General features: G+C 38.0%; 1 protein-coding gene across 1 annotated transcript in view; it reads right to left on the bottom strand.

Annotated features, from left to right (window-relative positions):
* Positions 1–6,693: 6,693 nt before the first annotated feature.
* The window catches only part of CCDC122 (coiled-coil domain containing 122), a 33,287-nt gene continuing 13,176 nt past the window's right edge, over positions 6,694–26,804 (bottom strand). Inside the window, exons 3-5 of the mRNA XM_006884563.1 lie at positions 24,114–24,512; positions 22,979–23,095; positions 6,694–6,843 (exon numbers count right to left, since the gene is read on the bottom strand). Coding sequence (XP_006884625.1) covers positions 6,694–6,843; positions 22,979–23,095; positions 24,114–24,512 — 666 coding nt within the window. The remainder of the gene's footprint in view (positions 6,844–22,978; positions 23,096–24,113; positions 24,513–26,804) is intronic.

Here is a 26,804-nt window from a genome sequence, read left to right as displayed (position 1 = left end):
TAAAATATAATTATAGAAAAAAATAAAACCTTCTCCTTTCAAAACAAAATATATTCTAAACCCAAATAACAAAATACAGCATAGATTATTTTTGACAGGGATATAATTTTTAGCTTCTGATCATTAGTTTTGGAAATCATTATCTTAGCTGGTGAAAAATAGACTATTTCTGATATTAAACATTAAAAATAAGCAATTAGTGAATAAAATAAAATCACAAGGTCTTTTTTAATGCTTTGGATGAAGATTTATTTACAGAGCAGATTTTCTTTCCTTTTTTTCTGTATTTTTCAGAGGCAGATAGCGAAAAGACCAAAAGTTGCCCCTTCTCCTTAGATGGCCATTTATAAGCTTTTAAGATCCTGGTTGCCACTCACTGAATTAGAATGCATAATATCTTCTTTGTGGGCAATGTTGTGCCATTTGATCTTGATGTCTCGTGAGATTATGGCTCCAAGTCCCCTGGCCCAGCAACTTATTACCTTTATGTACTTGGCTACACAAGAATGTTTTTACAACTTTATCTCCTGTTTGCTCTACTACTGTTGTTGTTAGTTGCCATAGAGTCTAGTAGGACCCATAACAACCATATGGACAACTGATCTGAACGCTGTCGTATCCTGTGCTATCACATGCTCGATCCCATTCTGTAGTCACTGTGTCAATTTATCTAGTTGCATTAGGTAAATGTGCTGTCAGAGACCTTTCCAGAGTTCAGAGAAACAACGATGTCAGTCTAGAGACGAAGGTGTGCCTGATGCAGGCCATAGTTTTTACAATTACTTTCTATGTAACAGAGAGCTGTACAATGAATAAGGATGGCAGAAGAATTATTTTGAGTTGTGATGCTGGAGAATAGTATTGAACATACCATGGACCACCAAAAAACCACATAGGTCTATCTTGGAGAGGATGAAACCAAGTTTCTCCTTAGAGGCTATGATTTTGAAACTCCTTCTTACATACTTTGGGCATGTGGCCAGGAGGCTCTGATCCTTGGAGAAAAACATCGTGCTCCAAAGGGCAGACAGATAGTGCAGGAGAGGAAGATTCTGGATACATGGGGGTTGGTGTGTTGGAATTAGTGAGACTGGCTCAGGACAGGGCAGGTTTCAGAGTTGTTATAGTGTTGTTATGAATTTGCAGGCAACTTGATGGCACATAACAACAAGTACTGAGTTGGAACTGACTCACAGGTGACCCTCCTGTGCATTTTCAGAGGCAGTTAATCATATGGGAGGAGATTGCCACCTTTCTCCCATACAGAAGCTGGTGAATCCAATCAACGTGCCTTTTGAGATTGTAGTGCAAGTTCTTACCACTGGGCCAGCAAAATTCCAGTTATAATATGTTGCTACGTAAACTACAGCAGCACATAATGTGCTAACATCATCGTATCTGTACTTTTATATGCAATGTTTCCAGTCCCCCCAAACCAATAATGATTGAATTTATACAGATACTGCTAATAAAAAGTAGTAAATAATAGTGAAAACTGGGTGGGGGATGAAGGAGGGGAGAATACTATTTAGAACTGGCTTATAACAGAGATGTCAAAATAGAACTTTGTCATAAGTTGAGGAATACCAGAAACTGTGTATGTGTTGTTTTTAGATGCTGTTGAATTGACCTTGACTCATGAAAAGCAGCAGGAGCGCCCCCCACAGTCCTGCACCAACATGACAGTCTATTGTGCCCAAGCCCATTGTTGCGATCACTGTCAATCCACCTTTTTGAGGGTCTTCCTCTCTTTCACTGATCTTTTGCTTTAATCAAGCATGATGACCTTTCACAGGAACTGGGTCCTTCTGATAATATCCCAGGGGTGTCTTCACAGTCTTCTTTTCTCTGCACATACAATAGGCAATTTTTTGCAATATTAGTTGTAGGTTTTCTTACACCTCTGCCTTCTCGCACTGGTTTTTTTCCTGATAATTTAGGTAATAAAACCTAGAAGGTCAAGGTCAGGACAGATACTTCTGGGAATTAAGTTATTAATCAACTTTTGAGTTTCACAGGAGATCTTTTTTTAAAGGCCACAACAAAACCAATATTCTTGAATTCATAGTTTCCCTTCATAGGAGGACGGGTATTTTAAAAGGTGAAAAGTTTTCTGAACCTCAAAGTGCTAAGAGCCTTGAAAAAGTCAGTTTATAGCAGAAATCCAAGTGGTGAAAAGTGTATAGGTAGAATAGTATTCCCTCGACTATAAGGAGATAAAATTTGGCCAGCATCCAGAAAGAGAAATGAATTAGAGGAAGAGTGGTAGCATAACTGATCAAGGATGATGGAGATTGCATCGACTAGCAATACGAATGCAAGTGCAGCAGGAGCAGAAACGATGCTCAAAACCAGAAGAATCACACCTCTGCAAGGCCAGTGAGGTCAAAGGCTGGCACTGGAACCAGAAGCCTTCCCCTATCAACAATGCAACTTAACGCTCCAGGGAACACACATGCATGCCAGGAGGAAAGAGGGAAATTCCAAATGGAATATTTATTCAAAAGAGATACAATTGCATTCAGCTAGGAAGATTTTTTAAAAAATTTTTTTCTTCATTAACTTTAGAATTTGTGACTATTGAAACAGTATCATCACTATTTCATCAGAGAAAAAGACCTTCCGTAAGATGGACGGACAAAGTTGTTGTAAGAATGGATACAGAAGAGACTGTGAGGTTGGGGTGGGCTAGGCAGATCTTAGTTATGTTGAATATGGGGTCATTATGATTGGCCTAGTGGCAAAAAACTGTTCTGCAACCCCAGAGGCACAATCTACCAGCTGCTCCACGGGAGAAGGACGGGTAGTCTCCTCCTGTGCGATTAAGTACCTTTGAAAACCTGCTGGAGGGTCAGCTATGAGTCAGTTCTGATTCATGGCAAACAACATGAGTCAGAATGACTCCATGGCACCTAACATTAACAATTTCATCAGGTTTAAAAGAAAATGCAGATTCTAGATTTATATTCTAGATTTAGACCTTGGATACCTTGACAAACTCCATCAATCTAAGAGTTTTCAAGATTAAAATAAAGAAGGAAAAGGAATCTTCTCTTTAAAATATTTTTTCAATTGTCATAAAATTTAAAATAGGCACATATTACTATCACGTATAGTTTTTAAAACTACACTGCAAATTGCCGTCTCAAGTCGAACATACTCTTTTAAGCAGATTAAATCTATTTTTGCCTCTTAATTTAAAAGTTGTTAGTGTTGTTAGGTGCCATTGAATACAACCCATAGTAACCCCGTGAACGGTAGAACTGAACCCTGTCCTATCCTGTGTTATTCTTATACTTCCTGACACATTAGAGGTCACTGTGGCAGTCACCATATCAACCCATCTGGTTGAATGTCTCCCTCTCCTTTGCCAACCCTCTGCCTATTTAAACACCATGTAGCTTTTCAAGGAACAGCCCCTCCTAGTAACATGCCCAGAGTATGTGAGGTGAAGCTTTATCATCTTTACCTCCAAAGAGCACTCTGGCTGCATTTTCTCCAAGACATATATGTTTGTTCTTTTGGCTGTCCATGAGATGTTCAGTGCTCTTCTCCAACACCACAGTTCAAAGGTACCAATTATTCTTCTGTCATTTATTATTCATTGCCAAGTTTTCAGATGCATAGCCAGTGCTTGCAATGACCATGGCCTGAATCAGAAGAACCTTAGTTCTTAAACTTGCATCGTTGTTGTTGTTGTTATGTGCCATCGAGTCGCTTGCGACTCATAGCAACCCTGTGTACAACAGCCCTAAACTCTGCTCTATCCTGTGCCAATCGCACTGTCTCTGATACGCCCATCCCTATTACCCCAGTCATTGAATCAATCCGCCTCATAGAGGGTCTTCCCCTTCTGCGCTGTCCCTCCACCCTCCCAAGCATGATGTCCCTCTCCAAGAACCTGTCCCTCCTTACAACATGTCCAAAGTATGTCAGACAGAGCTTCAGAATCCTTTCCTCCAGGGAGCCGCCCAGTTTAACCCTTTCCAGGATGAATCTGTTTGTTTTCCTAGCAGTCCATGGTACGCTCAGGAAATGGATGGGTAATCTCCTTTTGTACAATTAATTGCCTCTGAAAACCCTCTGAAGGGTCAGTTATGGTTCTGGTTCTATGGCACACACCAATATGTTCCATTAAATCGTAATAAGGCAATGTTTACTTTAGACATATTAGGTTTATGTCTCTGTGCTGTATCAGCTACAGTGCCCTCGAGTTGACTATGATTCACAGTAATCATCTGAACAACAGATCTGAACCTTGCCCTATCCTGTACCTTCATCCTCTCTGATATATTGGATATATTGTTGAGTCCATCGTTACAGTCACTGTGTCAATCCATCTTCTTGTTGAGGGTCATTTTCTCTTTTACTGACCCTTCACCTTTCCAAGCATGTGATCTTTTTCCCAAGGACTGGCCTCTTCTAACAACATGCTCAAAGTATGTGAGTTGAAGTTTCACCATCCTTCCTTATAAGGAGCACCAGGGAAGCACTTTTCCCAAGATATATTTGTTAGTTCTTTTGGCAGTCCATGAGATACTCAGTATGATTCTCCAATATCAAATTCAAAGGCATTGAATCTTCTTCTGTCATCCTTATTTACCGTCAACTTTCATATGCATGTAACTGAAAAAACCATGACTTGGATCAGGAACACCTTAGTCTCTAAGCTGACACTGACACTAACAATTTGGAGAGGCTCTTGGCAGCAGACTTTCCCAATGCAATGTGACTTTTCATTTCTTGATTGCTGGTACCAAGGGTGTTGATCATGAATTCAAATAAGATGAAATTGCTGACAACTTAAATCTTCTCACACTACCTAGATGATGCATACTGGTCCAGTGCTGAAGATCTTGTGTTTGAATGTTGAGAAGTAATGCACATTGAAGGCTGTAGTCTTTGATCTTCTTCAGCTAGCACTTGAAGTCTTCCCACTTTTAATATGCAAAGTTATATCATCTGCATAATATATGCTGTTGATGAGTCTTCCTCTGATCCTGATGCTGCATTGTCACAGAAGCCCATTTTTTGAACGCTCTGTTCAGCATAAAGACTGAATATGTATGGGGAATGCTGTGTCTCAGATATGAAAAACAAAGAAAATAAATTAGATTTTTGATGTTGCTTTGAAATAATGAAATCCTTCTTAAAACTATTTTGAAGCTCTACAATTATTTTTTTGTTGTTCCTATTCCTCAGCATTTTCCTTAGTTGAGACATGGAGAGCATTGCGTATAAAAGCACAAAAGGGAAAGGGGAGGGAGGCAGGGAGACAGAGGACGAGGAGAGGGGGGAATTTACCAGGATGACAGAGTTTGGGGGTTGGAGGGGGAATGTGAAGGAATTAGGAAAGAGCCACTGGACACCTGAAAGGACATGGCAATACTAGCTGGAGATCAATGATGATTAATTTCTAAAACACAATAAATATGAGTGATCATCTGAAACACAATGTGAATGAAGTAACGTGTGAAACACAATGTATATGAACGATACACAATGCACATGAATTTTGTATACAAACCAGTATAATTTTTTTTTAAAGAGACAAGATAAAATCTAATTTGTTCACAGGGCACACGGCATTTGCCTCCCAATAGGAAAAGAAATATGTATGTCTCTACCAGTCAATACTTCATGAGCTTGTATGTTTGCTTTCCAATGCTACCTACCAGTCAGTTGCATTTTGATGGATGTGCATTGCTGCAATGTTGGAAGTATTTCAAATACCAGAAAGATTTCCAGTGGTGGACAAGTTTTAGAACAGTTTGTATACTAAGACACACCAGAAGGCAATCACTGCCAATCTACTTCTGAAAATAGGCCAAGAAAACCCCATGGATCACAACAGAATACAGTCCAACATACTGTTGGACAATGAGCCCACTAGATTGGACAGCAGTCATAGATTATGACAGCAGTCATAACAGACGTGAGTGTGCCACCAGTTAAGGAGATGCCCTGGGTCTCCTGGAGCCTGAGCTGATTTGATGAAAACTCACAACAACAGCATGTTTGCCTTGGATAATACTGTCATTTAATGTGGTCACAAAATAGGAGTAAAGGATTTACAGACAAAACAAACCTAAAACAAACCATTTATGCACTCCAAAACTCTAAAAGACTATACTATTTAGTGACCAAAAGTTATTACACTTTCTGGATAAAGAAAGAAAATTGAGTAAAATATCTAAAGCACTGACCATATATAAATATCATTGACAGTGTCAATGCTCACGGGCTAGAGTAAAGATAGTTAGAAAAGAAAAAGTTCTAATAAAGTCTGAAAGAGACAACTATTTTTCTATATCTTAAGAATTTAAATCACTGAAAATTCAAGTTTTCTTTTTATTCTAAGGTTTTTACATACTAACTTGGTGAATACAATATGGTTACAAACAAGTATACCAACATGTTCATCTTACACACTGAGAACTGTACTGAGCCTTCACTGTTCTCTGGTAAACATTCCTATTATCTCTCTACTACTACTACCATGGTTAGTAGGGTGAGGATGTACTTGAATAAACGGACGGCAGAATAAAAACCAGAAATTTTTTTTTTTAAAAAAAAACCTTGCCATTAAGACAGAACTCCAGTAATGCTAGTTAAGAATCCAGGGAATTCCTTCCAGACTGTCCCGCAATTTCAGTTGCCATGGTTTGTGTACCACACTGCCTGGTAGCACTGTTATTTTTGCACTGCAATGCGTTTTCTAAGTTTGGCTGCAGTTTCTTCTAGTCGCTCAATTTTCCACTGCCATTGTCTCCTATCTGACTGAAACTTGTTCACTTGACAATGCAAACGCTTGAGAATTGCATCATATCTCTTACGTTGCACCTATTAAAAAGAAGAGTACAAATCGTGTGATGTGTAAATAGCAAACAAACTTGAAGAGTATTTTAATTACTCTAAAGTCCAGGAAAGCATCTGATTACAAATTACTCCTTGGAAATAATAATAATAAATTTGCCGCATCTAGGGAGTTCCTGTAGCATACTCTGTAGTGCACCCATCTCCGGCAGTTCGAATCCACCAGGGATCCCTTGGGAGAAGGATGGCAAGCCTCCTCCTCCTATGATTTACAGCCTGGGGAAACCAAGAGAAAGTCACTATGAGTCAGAACTGCCTCCAGTGCAAGGGAGTTTGGTCAGCTATGTGTTAAACACTGTGCTTAGAAGTTTCTCTATAAATTTTCAAAACATTTTGAGGTGTGTATTATTATTCCCATTTTTGTATGAAAAAAATGAAGGTCAAAGTATGTAAGCAATTAGGTTTTATAGCTATGAAATGGTAATATTTAGAGTTTGAAATGAAAAGAAACATCCACAATGGAGTGCCTTCTACTTTTTAATTTCAAGGTGAGCAGAATGGTTTCATTTCCTATATACTGTGGTTTACTGAAACACTAAAGATCTGAGAAACTCATGCAGTCCGTGTGCCCACCACTGAGCTGATGAGTATTAATATGGACTTGATATATCATACCAATATGCAGGGAAGCACAGCGATCAAGTTTTGATGTCAGACCACAAGAACGCAAAAAAAAAAATAATTCCTGGATATTAGAGTTCAGTGTATAAAGAATTCATTTTTAACAACTTTATTGAGAGTCACAACTCGCTCTCTAAAGTATATGATTAAATGACTTTATTCTAAGAGTTGTTCAACCACCACCACAGTTTTAGAAGATTTTTCATCACGATTGAAAGAAACCCAGTATACACTAGCAGTCAATCCTCATTCTTTATACTTTATTATGAAACCTTTCATGTATAGGCTCATTTGGGACTGGCTTCGTTTACTTAGCTTGTTTTCAAGAGTCATCTATGTTGTAACATGCATCTGTGTTTTGGCTTTTTGAGAACTGAACTGTAGGGATATATCACATTTTCTTTTCCCAGTTTATCAGTGATGGACATTTGTGTTGTTTCTGCTTTTGGCTACTTTAGGAATAATCCTACTATGAACATGTACTGACTAATTATTATATGGATATACAGTTCCACTTCTCTTGTCAACAGCTTCATCTTACTTGAAGCCACAATTAACACCCATGGTATCAGCAGCCAGGAAATAAGGAGATGTACTGTACTGGGAAAATCTGCAGTTAGGGACCTCTCCAAATTACTGAGGAGTAATGTCAGTTTGAGGACTAAGGTGCATTTGATTCAGACCATGGTCTTTCTGATGACTTGGTATGTATCTGAGAGCTGGACAATGAATAAGGATGACAAGAAGAATTGATGCCTTTGAGCTGTGGTGCTGGGAAGAGCACTGAACATCCTGTAGACAGCCAAGAGAACAAGTATGTCTTGGAGAGGGTATAGCCAGAGTGCTCTTTGGAGGCAATAATGATGAGGCTTTGCCTCACATACTTTGGGCAAGTTTCTAGGAGGGGCAATTCCTTGGAGAAAGACATGATGCTAGGCAGGGTGGAAGGTCAGTGAAGGAGACGAAGACCTTCGATCAGGTGGACTAACATGGTGACTGCTGCAATGCGCTCTTGTGTGTAAGGAAGTGTGAGGGTGGTGCAGAAGAGAACAAGGCTCAGACCTTTTGTTCTTAGGGTCGCTATGAGTCATACTCGACTCGATGGAACCTAACAATAAAAACTTCGTACACCTAGGAGTGAATTTCTAGGTCATATTACAACTCTATGTTCAACCATTTGAGAAACTATCTGACTCTTTTCCAAAGTGTTTGCTCCATTTTACATTCCTACAAGCAATGTGTAAGAGTTTTGATTTCTTCACATCCAAGGAAATACTAGTGACTATGCTCGTTTTGGTCATAGTCATTTTAGTGGATATGAAGTGATACTTCAATGTGGCAGGACATTCATTGTAAATGAGCTAATGGAGTCACAGGGCTGATGAATTTATCCATTCATTACTATCTATTTAAGCGGTTGCTTTAGCAAGTCAATAAGGTGGTTCAGACAATTTTTAAAGAAGTCTAGATTTGTCAAAATGCCAATTCATCAAATGTATCAAAAGAGAAGGATTTTTTAAAAATAGTGTAATGTCTAAGATGGTAGCAGTAAGCCAAGACTTTGGGTTTCTGGGGCTTTAAGATTCTGGCCCTGACCAGTCTCTCTCTTCAGTCCTCAGCTTTTCTTTCTGTTGGGACCCAGGTTAAGCTGGATGACAGATCTTATCTTTCCTCAGCTCAGATATATTCCCCACTCTCTCAATCCTCCCTTAGCTCTTATAAGATCAATTATGTTTCTTTATGATGCAGTTGTTAGAATGATGAAGGTTCCTTCTTAGCAAAATGTTTTTAAATACACAAAATAAAACATGTAGGATTACAAAGGAAACCAATTACTCTGACGCAGTTCTGTGATAGCAGCAGGGGAACTGAGACAGACAATCTAAGCACTCCAAATACTGCTGTGAAAACATGTCAACTAGAACATCACATAAATTGCTATAGGCTTTAGATATCTTTTTGCATTTCTGTTAATTGTGCAAATTCACACAATACATTCACATTGGCTAATGTCTGGAATTTTGATATGTTGGCAAAATAGAAAATAACTTTAAAAAGATTAGAAATATATTAACATACACTAAACTTTCTCACACTAAATGTTGAAATTTTATTCAAAAGATGGTTTTTATACATTGAATATATTCAAAAGGACACCTGTCCATCAATATATGCCCCTTGGATATGCCCATTAAAACATACTAGTAAGGAGAACACAATTATGAAGATAGCAGGCATCAGACTTTTTATTCTGCGGTACATAAGACTTCATGCATCAGAGACAACCCAATGCAACTAAAACTAATAGCATAGTCACTGAATATGTTTTAATCATGCTCATGGAATATGGTCACAAGAATGTTACTAAACAGAACCTACTCCTTGTTAATAAATGAGGAATAAGAATGTGGAAAGAGAAAACAGATGAAATGGTGCTGCTGTTAAATAGCATCAAGTCAACTATGACTCACCGCGACCCTATGAATGCAAGCCCTGCCCTATCCTGCAATGTGCTCACCATCCCCGATATACTTACGTACATTTGTGTCAGGCCATCTTGTCGAGGGTCTTCCTGTCTTTGCTGACCTTCTACCTTGTCCAGCCTGATGTCTCCTTCCATTTGACCCACCTGACAACATGCCCTAAGCTATGTGAGCCAGTGTTTCACCACCCTGTCTACACTAAGGAGCACTCTGCTTGTACTTAGTCTAATATTTTAATTGTTTTCAAGAACTGGGTATTTGTCTTTATAGGAATAATTATTTTTTAAGTTTCAGAGAAACAGAACCCTGCCCTCACACTATCAGTTGTATGAATTGGTGTAAGCTATTTCAATTTTCTGAAATACTGTAACATTGGTTATCATGTGCCTTTAAAGAAATATGTTGTAACTGTTAGTCATTAAGTTGGTTCTGAGTCAAAGTAGCCATACAGGACAAAGCTGTTAATTGTTGCTGTTATATGCCATTGAGTTACCTGTGATTCATGGTGACCTTATGCAAAAGAGCTCTGAACCTGCCCTATCTGAGCCAATCTCACTGTCTCTGACACACTTACCCCCACTACCCTAGTCACTGAGTCAGTCCACCTCATCCGAGATCTTTCTGTCCTGCACTGTCCCTCCATCCTTCCAAGGATGATGTGCTTCCCCATGGACTTTCCTATCACCATGCCCAAAGAATGTGAGACAGGGTCTCAAACTCCTTGCCTCCAAGGAACAACTTGGGTTCACCATATCCAGGACAGACTTGTTTACTCTGTTCACAGTCCATGGTATGTTCAATAAGCTCCAGCACCAAAAATTCAAAGACATCAATTCTTCTGTCATCCTTGGTCACTGTCCAGCTCACTTGTGCTTAACAAGTAATTGCAAGGACCATGGTCTGGATCAGGCACCTTAGTCTCTAGACTGACATTGTTGCTCTTCAGCACTCTGGAGAGGTACCTGAAAGCAGATTTTGCTAATGCAATTAGTCTTTTAATTTCCTAACTGCTAGTTCTTTGAATGTTGATTATGGAATTGACCAAGCTGAAATTGTTAACAATCAATCTATTCACCATCTATCATGGTGTTACTAATTGGTCTAATGGTCTATCATGGTGTTGCCAATTGGCCTAGAGATGAGAATCTTTGCTTTCTTGATGTTGAACTATATTGCAGAATATAGTCTTTGAACCTCTGCAGCAAGCAATTCAGGTCCTCCTCAGTTTCAGTAAGCAAGGTTGTATCATCTGCATAACTAAGGTTATGGACTAATCTTCCTCTAAGCCTGATGCCACAAGAACTGTTCCTCATAAAGACTAAAAAGGTATGGAGAAAGGACACATCCCTGAAGACTCCTTTCTTGATTTAGAATCATGCAGTGTTTCCTTGCTATGTTCTGATGACTGCTTCCTGTACAGGTTTAGCATGAATACAATCAAGTGTTCTGGGACTCCCATTCTTCTCAAGGTTAGCCACGATTTGTTGTGATCCACACAGCCAAATACCTTTGCAAAATCAACAAAACACAAATAGATATTTCCCTGGTACTTACTCTCTGCTTTCAGCCAAGATCCATCTGACATTGACTATGATGGTCTAGTGCCACATTCTCTTTACTAGTTTTTCTCCCCTTGGTGTCACTGGTGGGATTGAACTGGCAACATTTGGTTAGTAGTCAAGCACTAAACTATTGCACCATCAGAAACCAATCAACAAAACAAACGAAAAGTGTTCGAATCCACTAGAGAAGAAGGGGCAATCTCCTCCTGTGCCAGTCGGATCCAATTCAACGGTACACAATGAGGAAAAACCCCAAAATCACCTTATCTCTGCTGATAATTTGATCCTTATGTAAGATGACTCTCTCAGACTGAGTAGAACTGCTGCTTAGCATTCCCTAGGCTACAGATCTTTACAGAAACCAACTATTTCATTTACCATTTTCAGATCAGCTGGTGGATTTGAATCGCCTGAATTTATGTCAGCAGCTGGAGTCTGAATTTACTATGCCACAAGGTCTCTGTGTGGCCCAGGCTCCTGTAAGTGGATCTTGCCTATAAAACACCTGGAACATACTGTGCACTCAAAAGATGTGTTGTTGTGTACTGCAGTCAGAACCAATCCACAGCTGACCCTCCAATGGGTTTTCAGAGTCAGTCTCACAGGAAACTGCCCATCTTTTTCCTATGGTACTGAACATTTTCCTTTGTACTTTCTCTAACAGAATGATTTTTCTACTATGCTCTCTGAATAATTTCTATCCTGCCCTTTCAATCACCTTTTCTTATCTGTTCTCCCTCTCTTTTCTTCCATAAGACCACCTCTCTGGTTGAATAATCACTTCTGTAACTGGCCTTAATAAACGAATGCATTTGTTAATTGTGTGACTGCACATTGTATTATACCAAGTTAAATGCTTTTTCTTTGACCTCGAGTAGCTCTGAAAGCACTCACGATTTTCAAGTCTTTTAAAATGAAAATGTTCAGGTTGTGCAAAATTAGGCAACAATAAGTTGTCAATGAATCTCAAACTGCTTCTTACAATGTCTGTTATCACAAAACACTACTTGCTGTACCCAAAATTTACTGAAAACATCTTTACTCCTCTTGTCTCTCTTGCCTGGCAATCCTTACATGTTGCCTAGAACGAAAAGTCTCTGATTGCTGCTTACTGCTTTGTGTTTGATGCTTTATGTTTGTATGGTTTGTAGTCTCTCTCAATTTTATTTGTCAATGAGCTTATCTTTATTCTCCTCTCTCTTATCTTTAATTCAATTCTCCCCAAATATACATAGAAACATGCACTAGACAGATGAAATGGACTTAAACAGCCTTAACGTTTTTATTGCACAGAAAAGCAGTGACATTTAAAACCAGGTTTTATTTTTCTGAACCAAAAATATAAAAAGCAATATAAATGTAAAATTATGCACATAAAAAAATTGCAAAGATTATAGATAAATAAAAGCATAATTATGTAGTTTCAGAAAAATATATTGCATTGGCAGATTTACTAAGAGCAAGGATGTTCGGCAATTAAGGCATATCTGATCCAAGTCATGGTATTTTCAAAGGCTCTCTATGGACGTGAACAATGGATAACAAATAAGGAAAACCAAAGAACTGATGTCTTTGAGCAGTGATATTGACAAAGAATATTGAACTCTTTATTCACGGACTTCCAGAAGAACAGACTTTCTTGGAAAGAAAGTACAACCAGAATGCTTCTTGGAGGAGAGGATAGTAAGACTTTGTCTCAAACTTTGGGAATGTTATCAAGAGGCGCCAGTCTTCAGAGAGGAACATCATGCTTACCTAAATGGCAAGCTGGTGAAAAAGAGGAAGACTCTCAACAAGTTAGACTGACACAGTGGCAGCAACATGGGTTTTCACACAACAGAGACTGTGAGGCGCATAACAGAGGATCACTCCGAGCAGGAGCCAGCTCAACAGCACTTAGCAACACCAACAAGCTTCTGTCAGCTGGAGAAAAGACACATGGACTAGGGATCTTAGGATCTAAGCAACGGCATGCTTCATGTATCCCAAACTGAATACTGGGGGGTAAAAAAGCAGTAATCTAGAAACAATAGTGGATGAAAGGAAAACAAAAGCAAATAAATAACCAAAGACAGACTCTTTCTAGCCAAATGGCAAGAAAAGATCATCCTAGCATAATATAGAAAGCGCCCCACTCTAGTCAAACAATAAAGACAAAATGACTTCTCAATACAACCCACATCAGCAATGGCTGGACAGTCTCAACTTTGACCACTGTTAGGAAGCTCTGATGCCCTAGCAGCAAGAAGCTGCACTGCAATCTGGAAGGCACAGTTTGAATCTCACCAGCTGCTCTATGGGAGAAAGATGGACACTCTCCTCCCATGTGGTTAACTGCCTCTGAAAACTCCCTGAAGGATTTGCCATGGATCAGTTCTGACTTGTTGTGTACAACAACAGATTGTAATTAGGCATCCTAATCTATCAATCAGGGACCCTATAAACAACAGATCTGATCCCTGTCCTATCTGTGCCATCTTCACAATATCTAACACAACACTGGACACATTCGAGGCAACTGCTGCAGTCACTGTGCCATTCCTGGTTGAGGTCTTCCTCTCTTTTGTCATTCTCCACCTTCCCAAGTATGATGTCCTTTCCTAAGGAATAACTTCTTCTAGTACATGCCCAAAGTATGTAAGACAAAGTTTTGTCATCTTTGCCTCCAAGAAGCATTCTAGTTCACCCAGACATAATCTGTTTGTTCTTTGTGCAGTCTATGAGATATTCAGCATTTTTCTCCAACATAACAGTTCAAAGGCATCAATTCTTCTCCTATCATCCTTATTCACTGTTCAGCTCTCAGCAGCACAGCAAATGCTGAAAAGACACACCTTAGTCCTCAAACTAACATCACTGTCCCTCAAAAATTTGGAGAAGTCTCTGAATGTAGACTTTCCCAGTGCAATGTGTCTCCTATCTCTTAACTGCTTAAATGTTGTGATTCTGTAGCATGATGTTGCTTATCATTCCAGTGGTGAGAATTTTTGTTTTCTTGACATGGAAATACAATCTATATTGAATATTGCAGTGTTTAATCTTCTGCACAAAGTGCTTCAAGTTCTCTACATTTTCAGCAAGCAAGATTGTGTCACATGCAAAATCAAGGTTATTGCTGATGCCACATTTTTTTCATAGAGGCAAACTTCTCAAATAATTTGCTCAGAATACAGATTTAATATGTATGAGAGAGGATACAACCCTGATGAACACCTTTCTTTCTTTTAAACCATGCAGTGTTCCCTTGCTCTGTTCACACACTGCAAACCTAGGTATAGGTTTTGCATGAGCATAATTAAATGTTCTGTGATTCCCATTCTCCTCAATGTTAGCCATAATTTGTTATGATCCACACAGTCAAATGCCTTTGCATAGTAAAAAAAAACAAAAACAAAAACAACAACAAACAAACATACAAAAAACAAAAACAAAATACAAAAGACATTCTTCTGATAGTCTTTGCTTTTTAGGATACATGTAACATCAGCAATGATATCCCTGGTACCATGGCCTCTTCTAAATACAGCTTGAACTCCTGGCAGTTCTCTGTCTACGTACTGTTCTATCCGTTTTGAATTATCTTCAGCATTAGAATAGGAAAAATATGTATCTCTTCCAGTCATTTAGCCAGGCAGCTGTCTTTCAAATTTCTTGGCTTACACTGGTGAGCACATTGAGGGCTGCATCTGTCATTTGAAACATGTGAATTGGTACCCTATTGATTCTAGGGGCCTTATTTTTTGCCAGTGCCTTCAGTGCTGCTTGAACTTCCCTCATTACCATTGGTTCTTGATCATATGATACATATTGGAGTGGTGTTCAAGCAAATGTAATGGAGATCCAGGATTTAATTCTTACTAAGCAATTACAGACCTCACTCAAGTTTGTGTAGTCAGTGGAGCCCATCTGGAAAGCCTAGCTACCATCCCTTTCCAATGGCAATGAAGTATCTTCTTATTCTCCTTGCTGGGTGGAAGAATGTCAGAAGAGGCCCAGTAAGAGTGTGAGTACTTTTATTGCCATTCAGTAGTAACAAGGCCATGTCTACCCATGTCAGTGGAGACTATTTTGGGGAGCAGTGACCTGACGGCCTCCCTCTCCTAGTTAGATTAGCATCAGCAGGGGCCTAATTTCCACCTCTGCTCTCAGTAAAAAAAAGAATACTTTTCTCCTCCCTGAATGTTGATGGAAACTGAATAAAGATCTTGGACTTCACATCACCTGGTATAAAGACTGGAAGTTCTAAAACATAATACCAAAAATGCCCAGTATTCATCAGACCTAGAACCAAGAAAAAGCTCAAGTGGCATGAGAAAAGGCAATTGACAGATAACAACATGATACTGAAATTATTTCTTAAGAATTCCAAAGCAGCCATCATAAAGTTTCATAAATTTCAATGAGCAATTAAAAGATGCTTGAAACTAAGGAAAAAATATAAAACCTCAGCAAATCAATATAAGATATAAAGAAGAACCAAATGGAACTTAAGAAATAACCTAAAATAATAGAAATGAAAAATCCAATTACTTAGTTCAACAGCAGTTTAAGAGGACAGAGAAGAGAATCTGTAAATGGTAAGAAAGAACACTAGAATGTAATCAATCTGAACAGATCATAAAAAAGAGATTAAAGAGTCCCAGGGACCTGATGGCCTATTATAAAAAAGATCTAATAGCTTTGTCATAGAGGTCATAAAGGTCATGGAGGAGAGGGATTGAAAGTGGGGTGGGACTGAAAAGATATTCACATGAAAAAGGCCTACCATTTCCCAAATCTGGAAAAATACATAACTTACAGAATTAAGTTGAAAGAACACTAAAGAGGATAAATTAACATCAAAGTGCATCATAGTAAAACTTCTGAAATCTAAAGACAGAAAATCTTTAAAGCAGAAAGATTGTTATCTATATTGAAAGCAGGAATGACATACACTTCCTAAATAACATGCCTCTAGAAACTAGAAACTTTGATAAATGTCGCTAGTTGTAGAGGGGCTTCAGGCCTTTTGCTCATAGGGTTGCTATGAGTTGTGCTTGACTTGAAGGCAATCAACAGCAACAACATAGGGGGAAATAGCTCCAAACAATATGAAGAATGTGGCATTAGCATTGGAGGAGAACTTAACAACAACGTGCCTTATGCAGAGGATACTCCTTGCTTGTGAAAAGTAAAGAGGACTTGCATGCTGCAGAAGATCAGTGGCTACAGCTTTCAATATGGATTATATCTCACCATCAAGAAAACAAAAGTCCTTACCACTAGGAAAAAAGGATACATGGGATAAAAGACTAAAGTTATCAATATCTTCATTTTACTTGGATTCACAATCAACACCCAATTAATAAATCAAAAGATTAAAAATATAAAAAGAAATAAAAGATGTGCTGAACTGGATAGTCTGTCAAGGACCTCACCAGAATGCTAAAGAGCAAAGATGAAAGTTTAAAGACTAGGGTGCACCCAATCCAAGCCATGATATTTTCCATTACTTCCTAAGCATCTGAAAGTTGGACAATTAATAGAGATGGCAGAAGAAGACTCAATGCCTTTAACTGTAGTGTTGGAGAAGAATACTACTGAATAGGCCATGGATCGCAAAAAACAAACTAGTTTGTCTTTGAGGAAGTGCAACCAAGGTGCAAGGACAGTGAAACTTTGGCTTATACCTGAGGTACATTGTCAGTATGGGCCAATCCTTGGAGAAAAATATCATGCTGGGAAAGGAATCTCAACAAGATGAACTGACACAGTGACTGTTACAATGGCCTATGGTTTATGAGAGATGGCAAAGAGGATGAAGACAGGGCAAAGTTCACATCTGTTGTTCATAAGGTTGCTACAAGTTGTAGTTGACACCTACAACAACAACAGGGAAAACCAATTTACATGGTAGTGGATTTCTCAACAGAAATCATGAAAGCCACAAAGAACTGGCACAAAAATTTTCAAGTATAGAAATGTCTACTTAGGATTTTGTATTCAGCAAAACTACCCCTCAGAAATGAAAGGAAATCAAGACATTCAAGAAGATGGAAAACATAAATAATTTGTCATCAGTAGATCATTAAAATAACAAACTTAAAATTTCTAAACAGAAACTGATTTAAAGAAAGGAATCATTGGCATAAAGAAGAAAGAAAGGATACTGTCAGAAAAAAGATGATAAAAAAGAAGAGAAAAAAAAGAAAGGATACTGTCAGTGCAAAAATAGGGAAAATACAATAAACTTTCCTTGTCTTCTAGAATTTTATAATTAAGTTTGATAGTTATATCAATACATAGCTATAGACCCAGAAACACAATAGGTAAGACATATTTCTGAAAAATACTGAAATAACTCACAGGAAAAAAGAAATAAAATACAGTGGGGAAAAATGGCATATTTAAACTTTGCATATCAATAATTAATGTAAATGACCTAAGAATACTAATTAAAAGACAGAGACTGGCAAGACTATATACATACATATGCATATGCAAACACACACACACATACACACACTCCTTAAACATTATCCAAACATATGTTCTCTACCAAAAAAGTCACTTCAAATATAATGATATATATAGGCTGAAAGTTAATGAATGAAAAAAATATTTACCATTTAAACATTACAGGATTAATATTGACATCGAAGAGAGTAAAGAAAAATTAACAAAGGAAATGATTAGCATAAAAAGAGGCATTGAGTAATGATAAAAGACTCAGTCTGTTAAGCATATATAGCAATCTTAAATGTGTACACAACAGAATTGCCAAAAATGTGGATTAAAATCTAATAGAAATAAAAAAAAGAAATTCATAATTATAGTTGAGATTGAAATACTCCTCTCTTAGCAAGTGATAGAACATTGAGAAATGAAAATTGGGAAGAATATAGAAGTCAACAATACCATTAATCAACAGGATCTAATTGACAGTTACACCAAAAGAACACCAAGCTCAAGAATAGCAGAAAATACAGTTGAAATGTTTATGAAACCTATACTAACTTCAATAAATTTAAAATCATTTCATTCAAGAGAGAACATTACCAGGCCACCAAATTAAAAGAACATTACTATTCTTAATATGAGATTTAAAATTATAGTCATTCCTAACTTTTGTTTTACAAATTTTATAATTAGCCTATTCCACTATTAGGTTCTCTCAATATTTGTTTCATAATTCGTTCCCCATCTCTTGCACTCTGTCCATACTACATAAGCTACTTGAAGGCCGATTTGTTTACCTATAAAGAATAGCAAAGCACCAATGAGCATAGATCAAATGAGCTCTGGGAAGATATCAAGAAAATCGTACATGAAGAATGCAAAAGATCGTTACAAAGGCTGAAAAAGAAGAAAAGACCAAGACAGATGTCAGATGAGACTCTGAATATTGCATTAGAGCGCCGAGATGCCAAAGCTAAAGGAGGAAACCAAGAAATCAAAGAGCTAAACAGAAAATTTCAAAAGCCATCCCGGGACGATAAAGCAAGATACTTATAATGAAATGTGCAGAGAGCTGGAGTCAGAAAATCAAAAGGGATGAACTCGCTCAGCGTTTCTAAAGCTGAAGGAGCTGAAAAACAAATTCAAACCATGGGTGGCAATACTTTAGGATACTTTGGGCAGTATATTAAATGATCCAGAAAGTATCAAGAGAAGATGTAAGGAATACACAGAGTCACTGTATCAGAAGGAATTGGCTGACAAGAAGAATTTCATCAAATGACACATGAGCAAGAGCCTATGATGATGAAAGAGGAAGTTCAAATTGCTCTGAAGGAATTGGCAAGAAACAAGACTCCAGGAGTTGACGGCATATCAATTGACATATTTCAACAAACAGACACTGGCCTGGATGTGCTCACTAAGTTGTGCCAAGAAATCTGGAGAACAGCCAGCTGGCCCGCTGACTGGAAAAGATCGATATTTGTTCCCATTCCAAAGAAAGGTGACCCAACAGAGTGTGGAAATTATTGAACAATATCATTGATATCACATGCAAGCAAGATTCTGCTGAAAATTATCCAAAAATGTTTGGAACAATATGTCAACAGAGAACTGCCAGATGTGTAGGCTGGATTTAGAAGAGGTCATGGTACTAGGGATATTATAGCTAATGTCAGATGGATCTTAGCAGAAAGCAAAGAATACCAGAAGAATGCCTATCTGTGCTTCATTGACTATGCAAAGGCTTTTGAGTGTGAGGATCACAAGCAGCTGTGGCTGACTCTAAGAAGGATGGGAATCCCAGAACATTTGATTGTGCTAATACGAAACTTGGACCAAGACGCAGTTGTCAGAACAGAGCAAGGAGACACTATATGGTTCAAAATCAAGAAGGGGGTTCGCCAGGGAAGTATTCTGTCTCCATACCTTTTCAATCTGTATGCAGAACAGATCATCAGAGACGCTGGGCTATACAAAGAGGAATGTGGCATCAGGATTGGTGGAAGAATCATCAACAACCTGTGTTATGCAGATGACACAACCCTGCTTGCTGAAACTGAGGAGGACCTGAAGTGCTTGCTGCAGAAGATCAAGGACTACAGCCTCCTATATGGACTGAAGATCAATGTCAAGGAAAGAAAGATTCTAACCACTGGGCCAATTGGCAGCATCAGCATGGATGGTGAAGAGATTGAGAAAGTTAAAAGTTTTAATTTATTTGGCTCCACAGTCAACACTCTTGGTAACAGCAGCCAGGAAATCAGGAGACAAATTGCATTGGGAAAGTCGGCTGTGAGGGACCTCTCAAGAGTACTGAAGAGCAACGATGTCAGGCTGGAGACTAAGGTGCGCCTGATCCGGGCTAAAGTCTTCGCAATTATGTGCTATGCATCAGAGAGTTGGACAGTGAATAGGGTTGATAGAAAGAGGATTGATGCCTTTGAGCTGTGGTGCTGGAGACAAGTGTTGAATATACCATGGATTGCTAGGAGAACAAACAGGTTTATCCTGGAGAGAGTGAAGCCACAGTGTTCCCTGGAGTCAAGGATTCTGAAGCTTCGTCTGACATATTTTGGGCATGTTGCAAGGAGGGACTGGTCCTTGAAGAGGGACATCATGCTTAGCAGAGTGGAGGGGTGGCGAAGGAGAGGAAGACCTTTGATGAGATGGATCGATTCTGTGACTGGAGCAGTGGGAATAAGTGCACTTGAGATGGCTAGGTTGGCACAGGATAGAAGAGCATTTGAGATGGCTAGGTTGGCACAGGATAGAAGGGCATTTCGAGCTCTTGTACATAGGGTCGCTATGAGTTGCAAGCAACTCGATGGCACATAACAACAACAACAACAGAAAATTAAGGACAATGTTCTAATAGTCTCAAAGGCAGAAAATTTATAGGAAAAAATCATAAAGAAGTCTTATGATAGGAATGAGTCCTCAATGACACGTAACAACAACTGGAAGAACAGCTTAGTGCTTGGCTTCTTTCAGAAAGGTTGGTGGTTTGAAACTACTCGTGGGCTTCCTGGGAGAAAAAACTAGTTTTCTACTTCTATAAAAATTCAAAACTTTAAAAAAGTCAAACTTGCTGTAATAGAGTTGGTTCTGACTCATAAAGGCCCTGTAGGTGCTGTCACGTCAATTAGACTCCTAACTACGGCATGTGACATAGTAGAACTGCCCCTGTTGTTTCCTAGGCAGCAAAGTCCCAAACAAGTTGTACTGCTGGCCCAAAGGCCCTATGTCTCTAGCAGTCTGAGTTTACCAGTGGCTTCAAGGGAGCAAGATGAGCAGTCAACTCTCATTTAATTTACAACAGGAGGAGACTGTCCATCAGAGCGCCTGGTGAACGCAAACTGCCAAAGATGCTTTCTTTGGGTGAGCAGTACAGCCTGCTAGAGACTATGCTGCCTAGAAAACCCTAAAAGCCAATTCTGCTCTGTCACATGAGACAGCTATGAGTATAAAGCTGACTTGACACAATCTAACAACATAAATGTATGATGGTTAATGACCCTAGCTATCTTTTGAAGGTGAAAATTTTACTTCACTTAGAAGATCAGTACCAGACAGGAAGGTAGATAGACAGATAAAACAAAAAACCAAACATCTTGTCTTGATTCCAACTCTTGGATACCTCATATGTTACAGAACACAAGTGATGTTGTGATTAGGTTCCATCCAGCCGAGGGCGATGCATAGCAACCCTGTGAACAATGGATCAGAACCCTGTCCTATCCTGTGACATCAATACAACTATACTACAGGATCTTCTTGAATGCAGATCTCCAGGCCTTAATCCTGCACATGATCAAGTAGATATGAAAAGCAAATCTTTATGTTAGTAGATGAGAGCAAATTGTTAGTCCCATGCAGTAAGATAAAGAGAAATCATATGTACAGGGGCCTAAAGAAATGATAAAATAGCATAATCAAAATAACCACAGCTTCTGTTTTTTCTCATTGCTAGTAAAACATGGAATACCTTGATATTAAAAAATAAAATTAAGTCAACATTCACACTTCTGTCATAATTCTCAGTCTCTCTCTTGCACACACTCTCTCTCTGTGACACACACACACATTCACATAAACACATCTGAAAGGAAAAATGCCAAAACTGTATCAATGAGTGGTCAAGTTAATTATCCTATGTAGTGAACTTTGAGAAATTACAACAGTTATAGAAAGGCTTCAGGTCTTTTTTCATAGTGTCACTATGAGTCATGCTCAACTCAACAGCAATCAACAACAGTTTATATTCACTATATATTTATATTCACTGTATTTTCCAAGTGAGTTCTGATGGCCTAGTGGTAAAAAATTGTACTGTCAACCTTAAGGCACATAGTTCGAATCCATCACCAGTTCTGTGGGAGAAAGAGGCAGTTTAAAGCCTCAGAAAACCCACTGGAGAGTCAATTATAAGGTGGTTCCAAGTTGACAGTATACAATGGCATATTTTCCAAATCAATTGCTAGAAACAGCTATTATTCATACAATGACATTTAGACTGGGATGTTCTTTCAATGTCATCCACTTGATTCATACTCTCACTTCATTAAAGGTTTGATTCAATTTTCAATTTGCCAGTGAGGCCTATGCTGTTCTGACCTGTGTCCTTCCAACCACTGTGCCCCACCACTTGAGAAACACATACTTCATACTGTCTTCTTCCACAAGACCTACTGTTTTCTAACATATACTTCTTTTACTATGCTATACTGTGCTACATGTCTCCATGTTAAGATTGGAATGCAAATCCCATGAGTACACAGATCTTTGCTTATGATAATGCTGAATGTCAAGTGCCAAATTCATTCTGTTGTACGAAGGGTTGGTGTGATTTGGAGCTGACTATATGGAACTCAATAATAACAACTACTTTTGTAGATTTTTATTATTTAACGTTTTTTAGAATTAAAAATAAACTATGGGAATAAAAATATAAAAGATGGATCCATAAAACAGCAAAGTTCAGGTAGAAACACTTACCTCTATTTCCTTCCTTAACTTTTCATGTGTCTTATTTTCTTTCTCAAGAGAACAAGTTTTTTCAATGATAGATTCTTTTGTAGTGATAATTCTATCCTTTAGCATCATGATGTCTTCCTGTATGTTTAAAAAGAATTAAAATGTAAAAGTCAAACAAAAAACAAAGTAAATCTAAGATTTCAATATTTCTGTCATTTCAGAAAATGCTCTCTCATTTCCATTGCTGTTATGTTAGAATGGACTCAGAGCTAACCCTCCAGTGGGTTTTCAGAGGCTGTAAATCACACAGAAGGAAATAACCCACCTTTCTCGTGCCAAGAAAACAAGCTGAGTGTAGTATTTTTAAATTGTTGTATACCTTCAAGTTGGAGCTGACTCATAACTGACTCTCCAGCAGGTTTTCAGAGGGAGGAGACTGCCCATCTTTCTCCTGCAAGAGCTGGTGGATTTGAACTGTGTGCCTTTAGGATTGCAGCACAACTTCTTACTACTAGGCCACCAGAGTTCCCTGATATTATATTTTTAGGTATATAAATAACAATCATTCAAATAAATGAAAGCTTAAATTTTAAAACCTTGAACTAAAATTCAAATTAAAATAATGCATAAAAGAAAGTGACCATCAGGGTCACTAGACAGCAACAATGTAAAGAATATTTTTAATCCTCAAGCAAGAATGATAGACATTTAATTTTTTATCTTCCATTGTCTTCAGAGAATAGAATAAGAAATACAAAGAGGCTGTAGGCACGATTATTAATTCATACTGTTTGCATAAGAGAATTAGGCATATTAAAATTATTTTCATTGGTCTGGATCCATTAATCTAGAAGCTAGAGCTCAGACATCTTTCTTAAGTTACACTTTCTGCAACAAATGGGTTAACTGTTCACTGTGATTTTGTTTGACTTTGTATCTTTATAAATCTTTAGGATGTAACCTTTATGCATTTGCACATTTGGCATTGTTGCTACGTAATGCTTGTACTTACTCAAGTTTTAATATTTGTGAAAATAGCTTCTGAAGGCAGTTAGAGAAGCTAAGAGTATTTTAGTAATTTAATGATGAATTTATCACCTATTACATGTACTTGTAAAAATGTTTATTAAAAAAACTGATAAATTATATTCCAAACCTGTACTTGCTTTATCCTATTTCCATCTGGATTTTGGAGATTTTGCCCAAGTTCCCCTTTCATTGTCTTCAGTCTTTTAACAAGATCTTGTTTTTCATGGAGTTCAGCCATGAATGGCCATTTGTTTTCTATCTCTATGAAATTATTTTTATGTGCTTTTATTTTTGCATAATATGAATTATATCTTCTCATGTTTTCTTCAAACTCTTCTTGAACTGTTTCTAGGTCAAATTTAAGCTTCACATTTTCTGTACAAATGGATTTGATTTGAGATTCCAGGCTTCTGCACTGAAGTTTGGTATTCTCTATGGCAGCATCTTGCTGACAAATTTGACTTTCTACTTCTTTAGTTTCTGCAGAGACAGATGCTATTTGTTTTTCAAGCTCATGAAGTTCATTCTGTAACATAAATCAATGTTATCATTATTAATTCATGATATAAAACAAGAAAAGTCATTGTTTTGATCTATAATGTAGATAGGAAAATTGCTTAACATAAAAAATGAATATTTATCAGAGAGAAAAACAGATACATAATAGAAGGAAACAGGCAAGAAAGTAACAAAATAATTTTATAACCTCAGATGAAGCCCAGAGTTATATAGTTCTTAATTATTAATGTTCATCTGATTCTGAATATTAAAATAGAATTCTTTTGTCTTAACATTTTATATGGAGAATATATGTTACAATCATTTTAATAATTCACTTACAAGCATCAGAATATACACTGAATACAGGAAACTTTTTTTTTAATACAGGAAATTTTACTGCCCCAGTCTAAGGCTCAAAAGGTGAAGGTTCTAGCTCCCTATTGCTAATACTGGCTAGAATGATCTGAGTACAAAGTTTGCCACTTTGCTCCTCTGGAGTATCTGCACTGCTAAGCCATATTTCCTTATCAAAACTTACTTTTCCCATTATCACTCTTCTCTTAGATCTCTTTGAGCAATCCTCCTCAATGTCAAGAGAGCTCTGGTGACCTAGTGGTAAGAAGCTGTACTCCAAACTCAAAGGAATATGGTTTGAACACACTCTGTGGGGAAGGGATGGGCAATCTCCTCCCATGCAATCTACTGCCTCTGAAAACCTGCTGCAGGACCAATGATGAGTTAGTTCTGACTTAACAGCAAATAACAACAACTCAATTGCAAGGGATTCTACTAAAGAACAAAGGGACAGTGCACAGTTTAAGGTCAAGAAAGATGTGAGTCAGGGATGTATCCTTTCTCCATACCTGTTCAATCTGTATGCTATGCAAATCATCTGAGAAGCTAGACTTTATGATGAAGCATGTAGCATCAGGATTGGAGACTCATTAACAACCTGCATTATACAGATGACACAAACTTGCTCACTAAAAGTGAGGAGGACTTGAGGTGCCTGCTGCAGAGTATCATGGACTACACCCTTCAATAGAGAGCTCTGGTGGCTTAGTGACAAGAAGCTACACTGCAACCCTGAAGGCAAGTGGTTCGAATCCAGCTGCTCTGCAGAAGAAGGATGAATAATCTCCTTCCATGTGATTTAAGTGCCTCTGAAAACCCACTAGAGGGTCAGCTATGGGTCAGTAATGAATTGACGCTATACAATAACAACACCCTTCAATATAGATTACATCTCAATATCAAGAAAATGACAACTGCCCAGAATAAGAAATATATCATTCCAAAGAGGACTGGGGTGGAGGGGCATGAGATAATTGTGCAATAATAAATAAATTTGAAAACAAAAAAAAGTGAATTGGAGAAGGGGAAAGGAAGGGTGAGGGAGTAAAATGTGCAAAAATGAATGAATGGAAGTCTAACTTCTCTGTAAATGTCCGTTAAAATCACAATTAAAATAAAATTTTATTTAAAAACGAAAATAAAAATATTTACTACTGGGCAAATATGAAACATTATGATAAGTGGAGATAAGATTGAAAATGTAGACAATTTAATCTTACTTGGTTCTATGATCAACACCCTTGGTAACAACAGGTGGGAGATCAGTAACTACCTTCAAGGACTTCTTCAAAATCCTGAAGAGCAATGCTGTCTGTTTAAAGACTAAATACAAAGAGAATGCCTTGGAGATGGTACAGAGTGCTCCTTGGAGGCAATGATGGTGAAGCTTCATCTCACATACTTTGGCCATGTTTTAGGAGAGGTTAAGTCTTGATGAGGGACATCATGCTTGGAAAGGGGGAGGGTCAATAAAGGAGATGACAACCCTCAGATGAATTGATACAGTGACTGAGGCAATGAGCTCAAATGTGTTGGGGATGATAAGGATGGCACAAGATACTACAGAGTTCAGTTCTGTTCTTCCTAAACCATGAGTTATACATGACTCAACAGCACCTAACAGCAACAGGTGAACTGCAATGGTTATCTCAAATATAATGTCCTGAAACCTGGAACTTGTCATTGATTTTTCCTCTCCCTTACAATTTCACATTATAAACTGTTGAGTTTGCCCTTCACAATTCATTTTTTCCTCCCAATGTCTTCCTCTATCATTTTGTTCTTTAGTATAACAATACAAATTAGCCATCCACTCTCCTGCTCCAGTTATGGTTTATTACTTTACTCTAGTATGGAAATACAAAGGAAGAGGAACAGTTGTAAGCAGACACTGGTGATTGGGACACGGAATGTGAGAACCATGAATGTAGGAAAATTAGATATTGTTAAGGAAGAAATGGAA

The sequence above is a fragment of the Elephantulus edwardii genome, unplaced genomic scaffold (assembly GCF_000299155.1).
Source record: "Elephantulus edwardii isolate Elephantulus edwardi_28Jun2011 unplaced genomic scaffold, EleEdw1.0 scaffold00036, whole genome shotgun sequence".
NCBI lineage: Eukaryota > Metazoa > Chordata > Mammalia > Macroscelidea > Macroscelididae > Elephantulus > Elephantulus edwardii.
Note: the sequence above shows the minus strand (reverse complement) of the source record. Positions and strands in the feature narration are given on the sequence as shown.